The sequence below is a fragment of the Bos javanicus genome, chromosome 10 (assembly GCF_032452875.1).
Source record: "Bos javanicus breed banteng chromosome 10, ARS-OSU_banteng_1.0, whole genome shotgun sequence".
NCBI lineage: Eukaryota > Metazoa > Chordata > Mammalia > Artiodactyla > Bovidae > Bos > Bos javanicus.
In genome coordinates, this window is record NC_083877.1 from 60,233,980 (window position 1) to 60,251,093 (window position 17,114).

Genomic DNA, 17,114 nt, shown 5'->3' on the forward strand with positions numbered 1-17,114 from the left:
ATTCTGTGAGTATAGGTGGAAAGATATGAAGATCTCTAAAGAAATATCTAATTACATCACATAGATATAAAATAACATATTATTATATTAAAATATAGTAATAAAATTTAGATCTGCCAAACTTGAGCAAGTGACTTCTGAAATGAATTTTTCGGTCAACACTATCTCTGAAAATTCCCTTAGAAATATCTTCATTTTAAAAAATATGAAGTAAAATAAATAAAACCTTACTTTTTCAAGTGGTCTTACCGACATTACACATGAATATTTCCTAGGAATAAACAAAGCACAATTATAATTTTATTGATTTTAGCAAAATAAAATTACATAAGTAACTTTTTTGAAAAAACTAATGGGTAAGTTTTCTTGTTTCCTTGTCTCCAGGGCACTTGGCATTCTTTATCAACTGGTGCATAAAAGAGTAGAAAAATAAAAGATTATCATATTGTCCTTTGTATTTCTCTTTTAATATATCAGTATGATAGTCTACCAAAAAGTAGTAAATGGCTTCAATTGTGGAAAGGAAGGTATCTGGCTTTCCTTTTTGATGGCGCCAAAAGCAAGTTTTTCTTGTTTTCAACTCAACTTGTAGCAACCCTGCCAAAAACAAATAAGAAATATATAGGTATTTCTTGTTAACCACAGAGTATGGTACAATAATGATTTCCCTTAATTATTTTAAGGATTCTTTTTTTAGACTTCTTCAATCCCAATTCCAAACAGGGTATTTTCTCAAATGTATTAAGATATATACAGAAGCAATACAAAACACAGGATGAAATATTATCCATGACAGTTATCTATAAGTCTCAGACCTTACACCAATGGGTTACAAGTGGTTAACATTTAAGATGGTCATCTCTGTCATCTATTTACCAATGTCTTTTTCCACTTTAACCTGTGACAGGACTAAGTTCACCAATTTTCAGAAGAGTTTCATTTCCTTGATAAATTGACATTTTTAAGACATCATTCATTCTGAAACTCACTGAGACCAGATCGGCAGGTTAACGGTTCTTAATACTGTTAAAGCTACTGGATGATCACTTTTTGGCTCTCTCTTCATGTATAGAGTATCTAGAGCTGTTTCATTAGCTGCCACATCTGTGTTTCAGAGCCTTGGGGACACAGTCAGCTAATGCTGTGCTCCTAAATATTTAAAGCGGAAATGACTCATGAAATCTTACAATAGTACTCTCATCTTTTGGGCTTCCCTTGTGGCTCAGCTGGTAAAGAACCTGCCTGCAATGTGGGAGACCTGGGTTCGATCCCTGGTTTAGGAAGATCCCCTGGAGAAGGGAAAGGCTCTACACCAGTATTCTGGCCTAGAGAATTCCATGAATTGTACAGTCCATGAGGTCACAGAGAGACAGACATGACTAAGCCACTTTCACTTTCACTCTCATCTCTTACAACTCAGATGTCAACAAACTCAGAAGGCTTTTAGCACCTTAGACCAACACTCAGACTCACAATAAAATTTGCTTTTAAAAAATCATATTTTATTCTAAATCAATACTCACAGCAAATATAAACTGACTAAACCTGCCATTTAAAAGACAATGATCAATAGAATATAACACAATAGGAATGACCTCCACAAGGCTTCCGTTCAATACTGCACTCAAGGTCTTAGTTAACACAATACTACAAAAACAATAAATTAATTACATGCATAATAATTGAAAAGGGAAAAACACAATTGACATCTGTTGTTGTTGTTCAGTTGCTAAGTTGTGCCTTACTCTTTGTGACCCCATGGACTGCAGCATGCCAGGCTTCTCTGTCATTCACTATCTCATGGGGTTTGCTCAAATTCATGTTCATTGAGTTGATGATGCCATCCAACCATCTCATCCTCCGCTGCCCCCTTCTCCTTTTGCCCTCAATCTTTCCCAGCATCAGAATCTTTACCAATAAGTCGGCTCTTTGCATGAGGTGGCCAAGGTATTGGAACTTCAGCTTCAGTATCAGTAACTCCAATGCATATTCAGGATTGATTTCCTTTATTATTAGGATTATTATTAGGATTGACTGTTTTGATCTCCTTGCAGTCCAAGGGAATCTCAAAAGTCTCCAGCACCACAGTTCAAAAGCATCGATTCTTTGGCACTCAGTCTTCTTTATGGTCCAACTCTCACATCCGAACATGACTACTAGAAAAATCATAGCTTTGACTATATGGACCTTTGTTGGCAAAGTGATGTCTCTGCTTTTTAATATGCTGTCTAGGTTTATCATAGCTTTCCTTTCAAGAAGCAAGCATCTTTTGGATCACAGCCTTGTCATGGTGAAATATATAGAAAGATTTTTAAAAGGAAAAAAAGTGCTAAAACATGAAAGATGGATAAATTCCACACTAAGAATTTCAGTTCTTCAAAAGATACCATAAAGAAATTTAGAAGATGAGTCAGAGACTGCATGAAGATATTTCAAAACATAAGTATATATATTCTAGAATATATAAAGAATTCCTACAAATCAATAAGAAAAACAAAACACTAGAAAAATGGACATAGATATTTCACAGAACAGGATTGCTGCTGCTGCTGCTAAGTCGCTTCAGTCGTGTCCGACTCTGTTCGACCCCACAGAGGGCAGCCCACCAAGCTCCCCCGTCCCTGGGATTCTCCAGGCAAGAATACTGGAATGGGTTGCCATTTCCTTCTCCAATGCATGAAAGTGAAAAGTCAAAGTGAAGTCGCTCAGTCGTGTCCGACTCTTAGTGACCTCATGGACTGCAGCCCACCAGGCTCCTCCGTCCATGGGATTTTCCCGGCAAGAGTACTGTACGGCCAAATAAGCAAACAAAATGATGCTCAACCCAATTAGTCATTAGTGAAAGGTAAATTATGACTACAACCAGATACCATATTATACCCACTCTATTGGCAAGTATCCAACATTTGACGACACAATGGAAGGAGGCATTATGAACTGATAGGAATTCTTGCACATTAATGATGGGAGTATAAACTTGCATACCCACACTTTGGAAAATAGTTGGCATCGTCCTGTAAGACTGAACACTCTTATACATAACAAAACAGCAATTCCAGTTCTAGGTATGTTTCCTAGAGGAAGCTTGCACATGTGCAAGAATGTTCATAGTAGCACTGTGTGTAATAGTAGCACATTGTAGTGCTGTAGCAAAAACCAGAAATAAATTGTTTCATCAACAGAAGACTGAATAAACCTCAGTATATTCACACAATCATACATTCACAGTAGTGAAAATGAGTAAACAATAGCTACAATCTTAGAAACAAAATGGCGAGTTTAAAATTTGAGTCCTGAGAAAACTACAAGTCAAAAAAAAAAAAGCAAAACTAATAATCTAAAAAAAGCAAATCTTTTTTTAATTGAAAGTATGTTGTACAATATAAGTTACTAGTATACAACATAGCGATTCATAATTTTTAAAGGTTATACCCCATTTATGCTGCTGCTACTGCTGCTAAGTCGCTTCAGTTGTGTCCGACTCTGTGTGACCCCATATACAGCAGCCCATGAGGCTCCCCTGTCCCTGGGATTCTCCAGGCAAGAACACTGGAGTGGGTTGCCATTTCCTTCTCCAATGCAGGAAAGTGAAAAGTGAAAGTGAAGTCGCTGAGTCCTGTCCGACTCTTAGTGACCCCATGGACTGCAGCCTACCAGGCTCCTCCGTCCCTGGGATTTTCCAGGCAAGAGTGCTGGAGTGGGGTGCCATTGCCTTCTCCAACCCCATTTATAGTTATTATAAAATATTTGCTGTATTCCCTGTGCCATACAATACATCTTTATAGCTTACTTTATAGTTTGTCCCTTTTACTTTCCTACCCCTATATTGCCCCTCCTTCACTGGTATCCAGCAGCTTGTTCTTTACATCAGTGAGTCTGCATCTCTTTTACTATATCCTTGTATTTTTTTAGATTTCACATATAATTGATATCATACAATATTTGTCTTTCCATTATGTCACTTAGCATAATGCCCTTCAAGTCCATCCGTGTTACTGCAAATGGCAAGATTTCATTCTTTTTTAATGGCTGAGTAGTATTCTATTGTGTGTATGTTTGTATATGTGTACCACGTATGTTTTCCTCTAGGAGTTTTCTAGTATCTGTCTTACATTTATGTCTTTAATCCATTTTGAGTTTATTATTGTATATGGTATTAGAGAATATTTTAATTTCATTCTTTTACATGCAGCCGTTCAGTTTTCCCAGCACCACTTATCGAAGTGAGATGAATGCTAGTTTTAGTAATTTGGACTCCTTCCCCAACAAAAAGACACCATCCTTCCCCAATGCATTCCCCTAAGCCTTTCAATGATGAATCTTCAAGAACATTATGCCACTCTTCACTTGCAGGCTTACATTTCATGATTAAATTAGGCACTCAAACTTCAAATGTTTTGTTTTGAGAGCAGTAAAACATTCACAGCTATTTCTCTGTAAAGTTTGGCAAAAGAGTATGTTACATTGTTAAGAGGATTCGTAATCTCAGCATTCATAATAAGAGAAACAGAAACATTCTAATACAGTACATTTGAGGGTTTAAATAGAAATTTAGAGTTAGTTGTTCAGCTTAATCCCATCAAATGATAAAATGTTTTAAAACCTAACGGCAATGATTTATAACAAACAAGGGTTGTTTCTTGTGGAAGTAACTTGGCTTATCTGGAAACTGGTATTTCACACACATATAGAGATAATAAATATGCTGAGCCCTAAACAGTTCCTGTGGTGCAATGAGGAGTCAAGAAGGGACAGGGGTTGAAGTAGGACATGCAGAAAAAAATGACTCTAGAAATCTGTTTATTTCATGATTTTGAAGGAATTAAGAAATCCATTTAAAATTCTGATGTAGCACAGAACTGAAATATATGACACTTTCTATGTGATCTGAGAATGAATAACAGAAAACTTTTGTCCAAATGTGATTTGAAGCCTTAAGCACAAAGGCTTAACAGATTTAAATTGTACCTCAATAATCCCCTTTATAATTTTTTTCAAGTGTTAATACCACTTGTGTCCTTCATTCGATCCTTTCCATTACCATATAAGGTACTTTAAAGAAAATGGCTCAGGAAAAATCTTCAAACTGGGTAACGTGCAACTGTAACTATTCAAGGGAATATGGCAGGCAGTACTCCAAAGAGCAGGGTTTTAGGGTTTCATCAATCAAACATTAGCAATAAGATTACAAATCTTATTCTGTCGTCTTTTTGCAGTCACTCTCCATATATACACCCTTCCCAAACACAGAAACACACAAGAACACAAACACACCATTTCTTTGTCTCTGTCTATCTTTCTCACACACATACACCCAATCAGAGAGAAGCAGAATGACAAAGAAATCTTACTAACATGTATGTTTTGAAGGGGTATAAACTACATAAATTAAGTGAGTTAAATCTAGTATTGTCATTCACTTAAGCTTGAGACTAATTAACACAAGATTCCAAAAAGTGCCATACACTTTCTTTTCTACATGATGTACATTTTTAATAACTGCCCAGGAGAAGCTCTTCCAGTTTGAAACTGATTTGGAAACTGCTTAAAACCAACTGGGTAACTTTCCTGCTCTCTAATCATATATGGTATACAAATAAAACCACCAAAGAGCCAGAAATAAACCCAAAGCTTTTAAAAAAAACTACTGAGAAAGCCTAAAGAACTGAGTAAGGAACAAGCGAACAAGACAGGTAATATTCTTCATATTACTAGTTGTGTTATTTGGGCAAGTAAAGCAACTCTTTAAACCATTAATTATTAGAAACTAAGCTTTTCATTCTAAAGAAATATATACAAACAAAAAAAAGAAAGAAATGTTAAATCTGAATTGGAACTATTCATGTGAACTCAATACATAGCTATTTATTTTTCTTGGCTCTGTCCACTGAAGCAATGATATACAAGCAGTAATAAATGTATCAGATCTTGGTTTCTAATAACATTCCCCATTAAAAGAACCATAGTTCCTTCAAACAATTAATTCTAGGTCCGGGGCAGGAAAAAAGTACAAGTGAACTTGGGACAGCTTGTTGTACCAGAAAGACTAAAGAGGCCATGCCACAAAGGACCTGAATGTTCCCAATGGCAAAATTTTAGACAATGTGGGCATCAAAAAGAATACAATCATGATAGATTATAATATACTGAATGAAAAGGAAATCCGTAAGACCACAATGATCCCAAAAAGAGGTGGTGGGAGAGACAGGAAAAAGGAGAGAAAAAAAGAAAAGCTAATCTTTACATAAGAATGCCAGCAAACAAATGTAGAGGAAATAATAACATTAAAATTTCATCATTTTGTAATCCTTAATGTAATTACTGATTTAGGCAATAGTCTGTCAGCAATGCAAGAGACCAGATTCAAACCCTGGGTCGGGAAGACCCCCTGGAGAAGGGAATGGCTACCCACTCCAGTATTCTTGCCTGAAGAACTCCATGGACAGAGGAGCCTGGTGGCCACAGTCCATGGGGTCACAGAGTCGGGCACAACTGAGCAACTAACACACACACACATATCAATAAATACTAAAACCACTTTGTAAAAAGCAGTTGGGAAACAGTTCAGTGTCTTAAAAGTATTACCCCACAGATTACTAGTAATTTCAACAAAGAAAATAAACTTTATAATGGAGAGATCTGGCAATCACCACTTTAATCAAGGAATTAACGTTATCAGCAGTAATAGAAAAAGGTACACTATGTCCTCTTATTTGATGTATACAATTTTAGCTACGAATAGGGTAACTAATCACCTATTAAAGGTACACCATGTCCTCTTATTTGATGTATACAACTTTAGCTACGAATAGGGTAACTAATCACCTAAACAGCTTCATTTCTGAAAGGGAATGCTACTATTAATTATATCAAAACAACATATATAAAGTACAATTTTTGTAGACAACCATGGATTTATCCTTATCTGAAGTATCCTTACAAAAATATTTAAACTGAATCTAATTATTAAAACCAGCAGACAACTGACCTGTCCTCGTCACACAAGCCCAAGTCATAAAACGCAAAAACAGGGAACTGTTCTACATTAAAAGAGACTAAAGAGACATAATAACCAAATGGAATCTGACTTCACACGCTGTATCAGAGGAAAAAGGCTACAAGAGATATTTTTGGGTCAATTAGGGAAATGTAAATTTGGACTAAAGATTATAGAACTTTTGCTAACTTTCTTATAGTGATAATGGTATAGCAATTACACCATTCTTAAGGATGTATACTTAGATATTTAAGGGTGATGTGCTGTAAAGCCTGCAACTTACTTTCAAATGGTTCAACCAAAAATATACATATCTAAGTACACACAGATACATATAATAGAGAAGAAAAAATAAAGCAAAGGTGGCAATGCAACTCTTCTTGAATGCATCAGTAGGTCTGAAGTTTGTGAAAGTTGGGAGAAGGAGAAGTCAAAAAAATAAATGCAACATTTTTATTCTTATTTACCTTGAAGTCTCTCATCAGTGAATATTTTGTTTGTTTGGTTCCAGGTGCTATCTATGAATACAATTTTTTTCAGTGTTGTGTCTTTGCACTTGCTGTCATTCAAATCCGGTTCTTCAGTTTTCTTGCGTTTAATGGATGGCTTATCAAGGTCATCATTTTTGCCTCTAATGCTATTTTGACTCTTTTTTTGTAGATGAAAAGAAATATCTTTTACTGAAACAGACTTAGGTCCAGGAAATACAAGTGCAACCTAAAGCAAAGAAGCTTACGTTAGTAGTGTGCTATGATCTTCAAAATTAATAAATTCAGACTTAAAACTTCAAGAGGAAAAACTATGTTGAGTATCTGAGAAAAAAGCATTAGGTTTTAGTATATGTGCCTCTTTAATACATATATGGTAAAGTTTTTGGTTCTTCCCTAGTAACCTATAATCATAATATACTACCAAGAAATACTTCTATACTTTAAAATAAGTTATTCACTTATTGATAGAAACCAGGTTAATTGTATCTTACATAAAAAAACTAAACTCTATAATGTTTCATAAGATAAAAGGCAAAGTATGGGGTACTTTGTAAAAGAACCATTGAAAAGTGCTTGATAATTAAATAGCATCTTCACCTATATAATAAGCAAAGAGAAAACAAATGATACAGCCAGTGCTGGTGAGGAAACAGTATGCTGCTGCTGCTATGTCACGTCAGTCGTGTCCAACTCTGTGCGACCCCATAGACGGTAGCCCACCAGGCTCCCCGGTCCCTGGGATTCTCCAGGCAAGAACACTGGAGTGGGTTGCCATCTCCTTCTCCAATGCATGAAAGTGAAAAGTGAAAGTGAAGTTGCTTAGTTGTCTCTGACTCTGAGCAACCCCATGGACTGCAGCCTAGCAGGCTCCTCAATCCATGGGATTCTCCAGGCAAGAGTACTGGAGTAGGGTGCCGTTGCCTTCTCTGGAGGAAACAGTGTAATAAGCTTTTAAAGCCATTACTGATGTCAAGTTTAAATAACGTAACTCTGTGAAAGCCATCTGGCAATATACGTCAAGAGTCCTGAAATATTCATACTCTCTAGCCAAATGAGATTTCAATATGGAAATTTATCTTAATAATTCTAAACATACACACAATACCCAGAATATATGTTAAAGTATGTTTATTACAGTGAAAGCTTTAAAAATCTGTTAAGGAACTACTCAGTGAATTATGGTACTTCCTTTCTTTCAGCATATTTTTACTGAGACCTTATATACTGTAGAACCTCCAAGGTATGAACAACTCCTAACACAAAGCAGGCACCCAGCAAATATTTGTTAAATGAATAAATGTTGATAGAATCATGGGTATTTATCCTCCATATTTTTCCGTATTTCCAAAGATTTTTGAGTGGAGATTATCATTTTTAATATGAAAAATAAATATTAAAATTTAAAATCTTAAATTTATAAACTTCAATGTTATAAGGTTTTTCAGACACTCACAATGCACACCTACCTTTTCCCCATACCCAACTAGCAAAGTTCAGGGCTTCTTAGTTTTCTTAGATTATAAGCACATCATGTCTTTTTATATTACCTAGCTACACTATGTTCTATGTAACTGACATGATATCTAGCTGATCAAAGAAGGAAATACAAATACATTCCTAGATCCCAAACTCAGATATCATTTACAAACACAACTTTCTATATAAATTCAACCAAAAATTACAATATATTGATAGGAAAGGAAAAACTTACCTAGTTTTTTCTTAAACAAATGAATGCATTGATTTTTTGTTTCTAGATTTACCATACCAACAAATGTTCTCCCAAGAGACCTAGAGGTGTTTATGTTTCTTTCAGAAGTATTCAAGGCCTAGTTTTTTGAGATCTATAGCAACATCACTTTTCAACAAGACCAGCTGTAAAGACCTGTTGTCACTAATGTGACCATTTCAACTAGGTGAAAATCCATTAAGAATCTAGAAATGAGCAAGGAAGGCCTCTCAGTAGCCAAAATAAATATCACAAAAGCCATGTACTAAAGCTTTTAATTTAGAAAGGATTTCTAAAAATCCTTCTAGCTTAGTCTTTCTTTTTTTCTTCTGGAGAAATTTCAACATTTGCAATCTGGTTTCTCAGTTTGTATCAAATTAGCGTTTTTATGTGTAGTGTATGAACAAGAATGGAAAAAGGAGAAAAGTAAAAGCAGGTCTAGTAATACTAGCAAAGAGTAAAAATTGGAAGAAATAATGCAAACTAGTAAAAGTGGAAAGACAGACTCAAAAAAGCCTAACATCTAGGATCATTTGCTCTTTTAAGATACTAATGAAGTAAACTGTATGTTGTTAAGGGCTACAGAAGGTTAACCCAAGACCATTAAATATTAAATTATGTTCAAGTACGTTTAGAAAGGCAAGGGAGTTTAAAATTCATATTTAGATTCAATGTGAAAAGCTGTAAAAAAAAAAAAATAAGCTGCCTACTTCATGGTCCTTTTCTTCATATTCTGGAATGCACGGATATGTATAAATATTTACAAATTCAGGTGCTAAGAGTTTTGCATGTACAGCAGTGCTTTTGCCATCTGTTTCATTCGGATGTTTAATGATGTCAATCTTCAATGGTAGCTAAAATTTAGAGAAAAAAGAAAAATGAACAAAACAAATAGAAAATTCTAATTTTTATGTTATTAAAAATGGTCTTTAAAGCTTAAACAGCAAGCTCACACTAAGTTCCTATAAATACACTTATAGTTTGAAAGTCATACTTTTTTAGAACAGAATACTAAGACTAGTTAAGTCATAAAGCAAACACAAATTTATTTCTCAATACTGTTAATCATGTACTAGAACTATTTTCAACTCATTTAACAGACTCTTATAGCAATGTTCCAATGTCATATTCATTTGTCACATTGGACCGAGTCCTATTCCTTGCATTCAAATATCTGTGTCAAGAACATTTTACATAATTCCTATAAACTTTCAGGTCTGTTAATTTTATATTAAAAAGAAATATAAGCTCAGGCAAAAGTTTTAGATCTAAAATTCAAGTTAAAATTTTGTTCCTCAAAACATCTTTTGAGGTCAAAGGTATTACCTTTTAATGTTAACATCATGATTCTCAGCATGTGAAATTAATTACTAATTGGAAAAAGAGTTAACAGAATGGTTCCAGGAGGTATACTCTATATAAAAAATAACTTTTCAAAATCATTTTGCCTATTTTCCTTAGTTTCATTATTTAATTACTATGAATTATGTCATATCTACATGCAAAAATAATAGTCTTGCAAATTTCTTGAGTTAGATTTTTCTATTTTGCTGACTTATTTGGTTTAGTTTTCTGTATAATGCTTGTATGAATCCTGCCTTCAGCCATGACTATGAAAACAGAAGCCAAGTCATATCTCTCCCATCATATGAGAAATTCTCTCTCTAGGACAGATTTTTCGCTGTAGAGTTCAAATGATTTATTTGTTATGATAAGTACTGTTCCAGCTCCCAGCCCACACTAAAAGGCAACATTCTAGGTATTTACTCTGGGGCAACAGCTATTTAGCCTGGAGTACAAAACTATCTTGTTTTTTTAGAACAGAGGAACAGGGAGGAGGGAGGAGGGTTCAGGATGGGGAACACATGTATAATTTTTTTTTTAATTAAAATTGAATAAAAAAAAATAATAATAAAAAAAGAAAAAAGAAAAAAATAAATAAAAAACAATACTCAATTATTAAATTTCTACAAAAATATTAGCCCTATATTATTAACTTTTATTATTCCAATCACCAATCATTTTGAACAAAATATATCTTAAGATAAAACTTTCAATGAGATATTTTCTTTATGTGGCTATGATAGAAACAAAAGATGAAATGATTCTGTTCATACCTCCAAAACTATACTTCAAAATGTGACATTCTTATATGAGAGATGGGGATAATGGGATAAGGGAGATAAAGGAGAAGGGGGCAGCAGAGGACGAGATGGTTAGATAGCATCACCAACTCAATGGACATGAATTTGAGCAAACTCCAGGAGATAGTAGAGAGCAGAGGAGCCTGGGGTGGCAAAAAGTCGAACAAGACTTAGTGACTGAACAACAATGCAGACTTTAGAAGAATTATTGTGCTCAAGCTCTTAGTTTTTCTGAGGTAACTATAAAGCTTACTGGATTCTATACTTATTTATTCTTGGCCAGTAAACTTTCCATTTTAGACCCCTAAGCAGATCATGGACTTGCCAAGGTAACATGTAAGCTAAAATGCAATTCAAGTAACAAAATACGAGTGTTTCAAAGTATTGTTCTTACCTGAAATTTAAATGAACCTTATCATCACATTAAACTTATTTTCTTATTGGCAAGTTCTAATGAATCCATGTGTAGAATTTGGTCTCTTTAAGGTCCTAATAGGCAGCAGTCAAATTTCATAAGCCATTTAACTTAAAGTTTGAGTCACTGTTAGACAAGTTAACATATACGTAACTAAGTCTTTGATTACAGAGACATGATGGTCTACAGACCGTTTATCTATACAAAAGTAGTCTTGATAGGCAACAAAAAGTATAAGGTAAGCAATCAATTCAAATCAACTTGTTTAAATCTGGCGTTAAATCACCGTAACACAGCCCAATGAGCAGGCCTTAGTCTTTTCAATTTCAGTTTAGTTTAGTTTTGGTCACTGACATGTGCTCCATCTCCACATATAGAATGAGGCTAAACTCACAATTCTGCCTAAGCAAATATCAACCCTACTTCCTTCAGAATATGTTTTCTTCTCAAGGGCAGTCCAAGGCCCTGAGGTGGTTTTTGAAGCTCCTTCATGCAGCCTGTAAACTTGTCTCTTGTAGTTTTCACGTTTATACCACATTTTTTCTATGCTGTAAATGAATTATAATCATTTATTTTAAAAGGTAACTGATTTCATTAAAAACAACAGTATTCATCTCATATGCAAGTGTTTCAGCAATGTATGTCTCTTTTTCTAGAAACAAGGGGGGAAAAATAGGTTTACAGGTCTATAGGATTAAACTTTCTAATTAATTTTCATAATGATGTCATTTATCAAGCTTATCAGTTATATTAGAGTAGGGATATATCAGATGTGTTTTTAAAATCAATTCTACTTTCAAACAATTAAATTTCTCACCAACCTTCACATGTGGTATCTGTTCAACAGGTACATTTTCAACTGGGACGTAACATGTATAGCAGTAGAACATTCTTGAACCACCACACTTGAGACATTTTGATCTTCCATTTTGCTGAGCATTTTTAAGAACGTCTTGAGATGCTAAGCATAAGTTTTGAAGAGGATCTTCTGCAGCTATGCATGTAGTTTGTGACTGCTGTATTTCCACAAATTTTGAAGTATCTTCTTCCCTTTCTTTGAGAAATACAGGTGTATTGAGAGACATTTTTCATTCAAATCAAAGTTTAACTTTTATTTCTAAAACACATATTGTAGATGCACTAGAAAAAAAAAGTGGGGGGGGCAAAATAAAAAACAAAACATTTCACTCACTGTTTAATTCACAACTGTGTGCAGACTTTAGTATTTACTTACAAATGTTAATAAGTTTTTAAACCACTAGATTAGCATGCTTTAAGATATAATATTAAAAAGCAATAAACTAAAAAAAATTACCCTTTAAAGCTGCTGCTGCTGCTACTAAGTTGCTTCAGTCGTGTCCGACTCTGTGCGACCCCACAGACGGCAGCCCACCAGGCTCCCCCATCCCTGGGATTCTCCAGGGTAGACCCTTTAAAGCTAGTCCCTCCATAAAAATAGGAAGGTTGTCTCCCAGCAAAATGATTTCAAATATAAAGTTTAGGTACAAACATTTTATTTCTCAGTGACTATTTCTGCTCCAGAAACAGTACTTTTGCTCTATATTAGGAATATAATGTTTTTATGTTAGTATCAGCCAGGAATGTATTCAACTCTGCAAGCTCTGACTTTCACTTGTTATTATATGACATCAAATTACACTCTGACATGACATCAATTCTCAGTCTGAACCTTGAAAAAAATACAAGGTGAAATCAGTAAAATTTAGTTGGTTATGTTCTAAAAGATGTAATTCTCTCCAACATAAATTAAAACACACATAAAAATATAACTAAACATCCATTAAAATGAGAGGCATCCACTACCAATTATAATTTTTTAAATATCTCAAAAGGTGAAACATATGCCTACAAAAATATAAAGGCATATACATAAAGATTCAAGTGTAATCTTATAAATGTTAAATTTTACAGAGTAACATCAGTGTTCACCCATTCTAAGAATTCATATTGCTTTCAAAAATATACACCATTCAGTCTTCAGGTCTAGAGATAAAATAGTAAAATGGCTTTCTCATTTAAATATTTCGTTCAAAGGAGGATGATGGTTGCCAAAACTGTTGTTCAAATACTTTGTAAGTACAATATGCTTAGAGGGAAAAAGAGACTGGGGCCCTCTTAATTTGATATGCATTCCAGAGCTGTAAAATGATTCTCATAACCTAAAGCCTTATGGTATTGTGGTGTTTAACTATGAGACTCCAGGCACTTCAAGTACAAACACTGAGAGGAGAAATGCTGTGACAGAAACAGGGAACTTTTTGTGGTTTCCCAAAATGAAAGTGAACAAAGAGTCCAGTGGAACATAATACACAATATAATTTACTAACAAGAAGTTAGTGATACTAATTTAATCAGTCATCAGGAGTTTTTTAGAGATTGTAAATGCCAGGGAACTTGGGACCCAATAAAGAAAGGCAAAGAAAAAAGATGTTGGTCATTGAAGGAAAGGTAAAATACACTTGCCAAATTTATCCAAGGGGAAAGCCAAAATACAATAAATATTTTTGATGTGTACTGATTAGGTAAGGGTTTACATTTTGGGTTGCTAGGACAAAGTGATATTTAAAAATGATTGTCCCATCCCTCCTCTTGCCTCATGAATGGAAAACATTATGTGACCTCTACTCCAAATCACCTTCCTAAAAATGACTTTTATCTTTGTCAGTATGCCCTCAATGACTGGGAGAGTGCAGGATATTAAGCTGTTACCTTTCCTTGAGGCTCAGATGCTTTTAAGACTGCGTGAGAGTCTTTGACCTTCTCTCTAGTAAATGCACTTAAAGATGCAGTATTCTGCACACAATTTCAGATGGTTTGCAGGTTAGATTCTAGAGTCCATCTACAAATCTAGGTAAAGACATCTTGGCTAAGATCAAAAAGTCATTCGGAGAACAGGAGAAGGCTTAAAAATCTAGGAAGAGATCCTATTAGTCTCCAGAAATCAGAGCCACAAATCCTTCTCTGGCCAACAAAAGGTGAATTCTCACAAGCCAATGGAGGTCTCATCACTGAACTCAGGAAACTAATTGGTCCCTAAATCCTCTTGGTTTGGCTTTGTTCTACAATTACCTGAGGTTCTTAAAAACATTTTTAGGCTGCAATAGTCTTGAGTTATCCAGATCATGGGCTCATCCTAAAAAAGCAATTGGAGTGGTCTAATTCAATTTGACTCCACTTCCCTGGGTATTCCAGTAGCCATGCAGGGATTTGCATGTGCCACTATAGGGCCCAGCATTAGTGGGGAACTATGCAGTTCCCAATGGTGTCATGAAAGTCAATGCAGTTGCTTGACGTTTAATGGAAAACTGCTGGTGAGTTTTTCTGGAGCCTCAAAGCGCACTCCTCCTGAGATGCCTCAGAAAAATCCTCATGGATTCCACTTGGCAGTCTGTCCATATAGCTAAATGAATTTTTTTGTTGTTTAGTCATTCAGACGTGTCCAACTCTTTTGCAACCCCATGGACTGTAGCCCGCCAGGGTCCTCTGTCCACAGGACTTCCCAAGCAAGAATACTCGAGTGGGTTGCCATTACCCTCTCTAGGAGGTCTTCCTGACCCAGGGATCGAACCTACATCTCTTGCATCTCCGGCATTGGCAGGCAGGTTTTTCACCAGCTGAGCCAACAGGGAAGCCCCAAATTAGCAGAGCCTATAAGTCCTTTCTCTACAAAAATCAAACAACACAAACACCCTGAGACGGTGCAAGGGAAAGGTCTATGGCTCCCTGCCTTGCCTTCCCTAAACACTCTCACATGTAGATAAGGTGGCTACAGAGGAGGCCTGCCGTTCTAAGTCATGGGGAGCTCCCTCCAAAGGTCTCTAAAACCATATGAACCAGGGATCCATCCTGACCTAATGAACAACCTGTTTCTAATGTGTACAAATCATTTATTGCACACACAATGATTCAAAACTTTCAGAGCATACATCTTAACATCAAATATGTGTGATAAATACAAGTGGAGTTGTGGGGGTTACTGAGAACATAAAAAGACTTCGTTCCTAAGGAACTAACATATATTTTTACCTAGATATGCACCTGTCATTTTGTAACTTGGGTTGAAAACAAATTAATTTTTTTCTCTTTCTACCCTCTTTACCACACAAATTAATTACTCAATCAAGTTGTACCAATTCTACCTTGCATATAATCCTGTATTTTTAGTCTCAAAGTCAGGATTCTAGATGGCCCATTGCAATCTCTTCACCTCTTTGCTTTCATGTGCTTATTACTAGTTCCAGATATTTAACACGGGAAAATGTATTTTAATTTGGAGTTACCTTTTAGTTAAGCTATCCTTCCTAGTAGTAGTAAACTCCCCAAGAGTAGAATCCTTCACTCTGCAATTCCAGAATGAGGAATTCAACACTTAACTAAATCAAAACCATTATGAAAAAGAAGCATTCACTATGCAACTGCTACTGAAGTATGACAACCTTTACCTGTAATCTGCAGCCTAGCAGATTTTTTTCTTGTTTTTCCAAAATAATAAAGCAAAAGACTCCTAGCTACAAATAAGTTAACTCCTACCCCCACCCCCCATCCCCAGGCAGGAGACAGGAGTTCAATTCCTGGGTCAGGAAGATCCCCTGGAGGAGAAAATAGCAACCCACTCCAGTATTCTTGCCTGGAAAGTCCCACGGACAGAGGAACCTGGCAGGCTACAGTCCATGGGGTCACAGAGAGTGGGACACGAGTGATCACACAGCACAGCAATGGAACATTATATAAACTCCTTATCCTGTACTTTGGATCATAACAGTACCAAATAAAACCCACTTAAATTTTATTTTCCTATTTTTAAGAACCTGGTCATAGGTACAGGTCCAATGGTCTACTGTTAAAGACTCAAGGTAACACCTTTTTCCTACAGGCTCACAGCCTGTGCCCTCCTCACCACCACTCCCCCTACACACACATAGCACACATCCTGTGGTAGAGACCGTCTTGCCTTAGTTTTTCATAGTACACTGGGGTTTAGAGAGAAGTAAATTTTAAATATTGTGGTTCTGAATCAAGCAGTGATTTTATCATCCAACTTCATGGAATTGGCACCTCGCAGTGTTAATAAACCTCCTGACTTGTCCTACATTTCCAAGAAATAATTCAGACTTAAGGGCAGCCTCTTTGCTTATTACCTATTTATAACCTTAATACTTTAAATACACTGCATGGCACACTATGCCTGCACTAATTTTCTCCTTCAGTGATAACCAGTGTCCCGCAAATCACTTCAAACACTGAAATATAAAAAATAGGGTGCCTAGTGGACTAACTTTGCCTGAACAGACTTTTCTTGGGCCAGACTGCACTGAAA

The 17,114-nt window shown here is 35.6% G+C and overlaps 1 protein-coding gene across 9 annotated transcripts in view; it reads right to left on the minus strand.

Annotated features, from left to right (window-relative positions):
* DTWD1 (DTW domain containing 1) overlaps positions 1-17,114 on the minus strand; it is a 32,362-nt gene that overhangs the window by 14,882 nt on the left and 366 nt on the right. For 2 of the 9 annotated variants that reach the window (XM_061428819.1, XM_061428820.1), the window contains exons 2-5: positions 12,598-12,916; positions 9,928-10,071; positions 7,465-7,714; positions 868-2,156 (exon numbers count right to left, since the gene is read on the minus strand). In XM_061428819.1, coding sequence (XP_061284803.1) covers positions 1,723-2,156; positions 7,465-7,714; positions 9,928-10,071; positions 12,598-12,861 — 1,092 coding nt within the window. In that variant the 5' untranslated portion in view covers positions 12,862-12,916 and the 3' untranslated portion in view covers positions 868-1,722. Of the gene's footprint in view, positions 1-278; positions 598-867; positions 2,157-7,464; positions 7,715-9,927; positions 10,072-12,597; positions 12,917-13,091; positions 16,987-17,114 lie in introns of those variants that run through there. The other 7 variants (XM_061428828.1, XM_061428827.1, XM_061428824.1 and 4 more) reach the window with 6 other exon arrangements.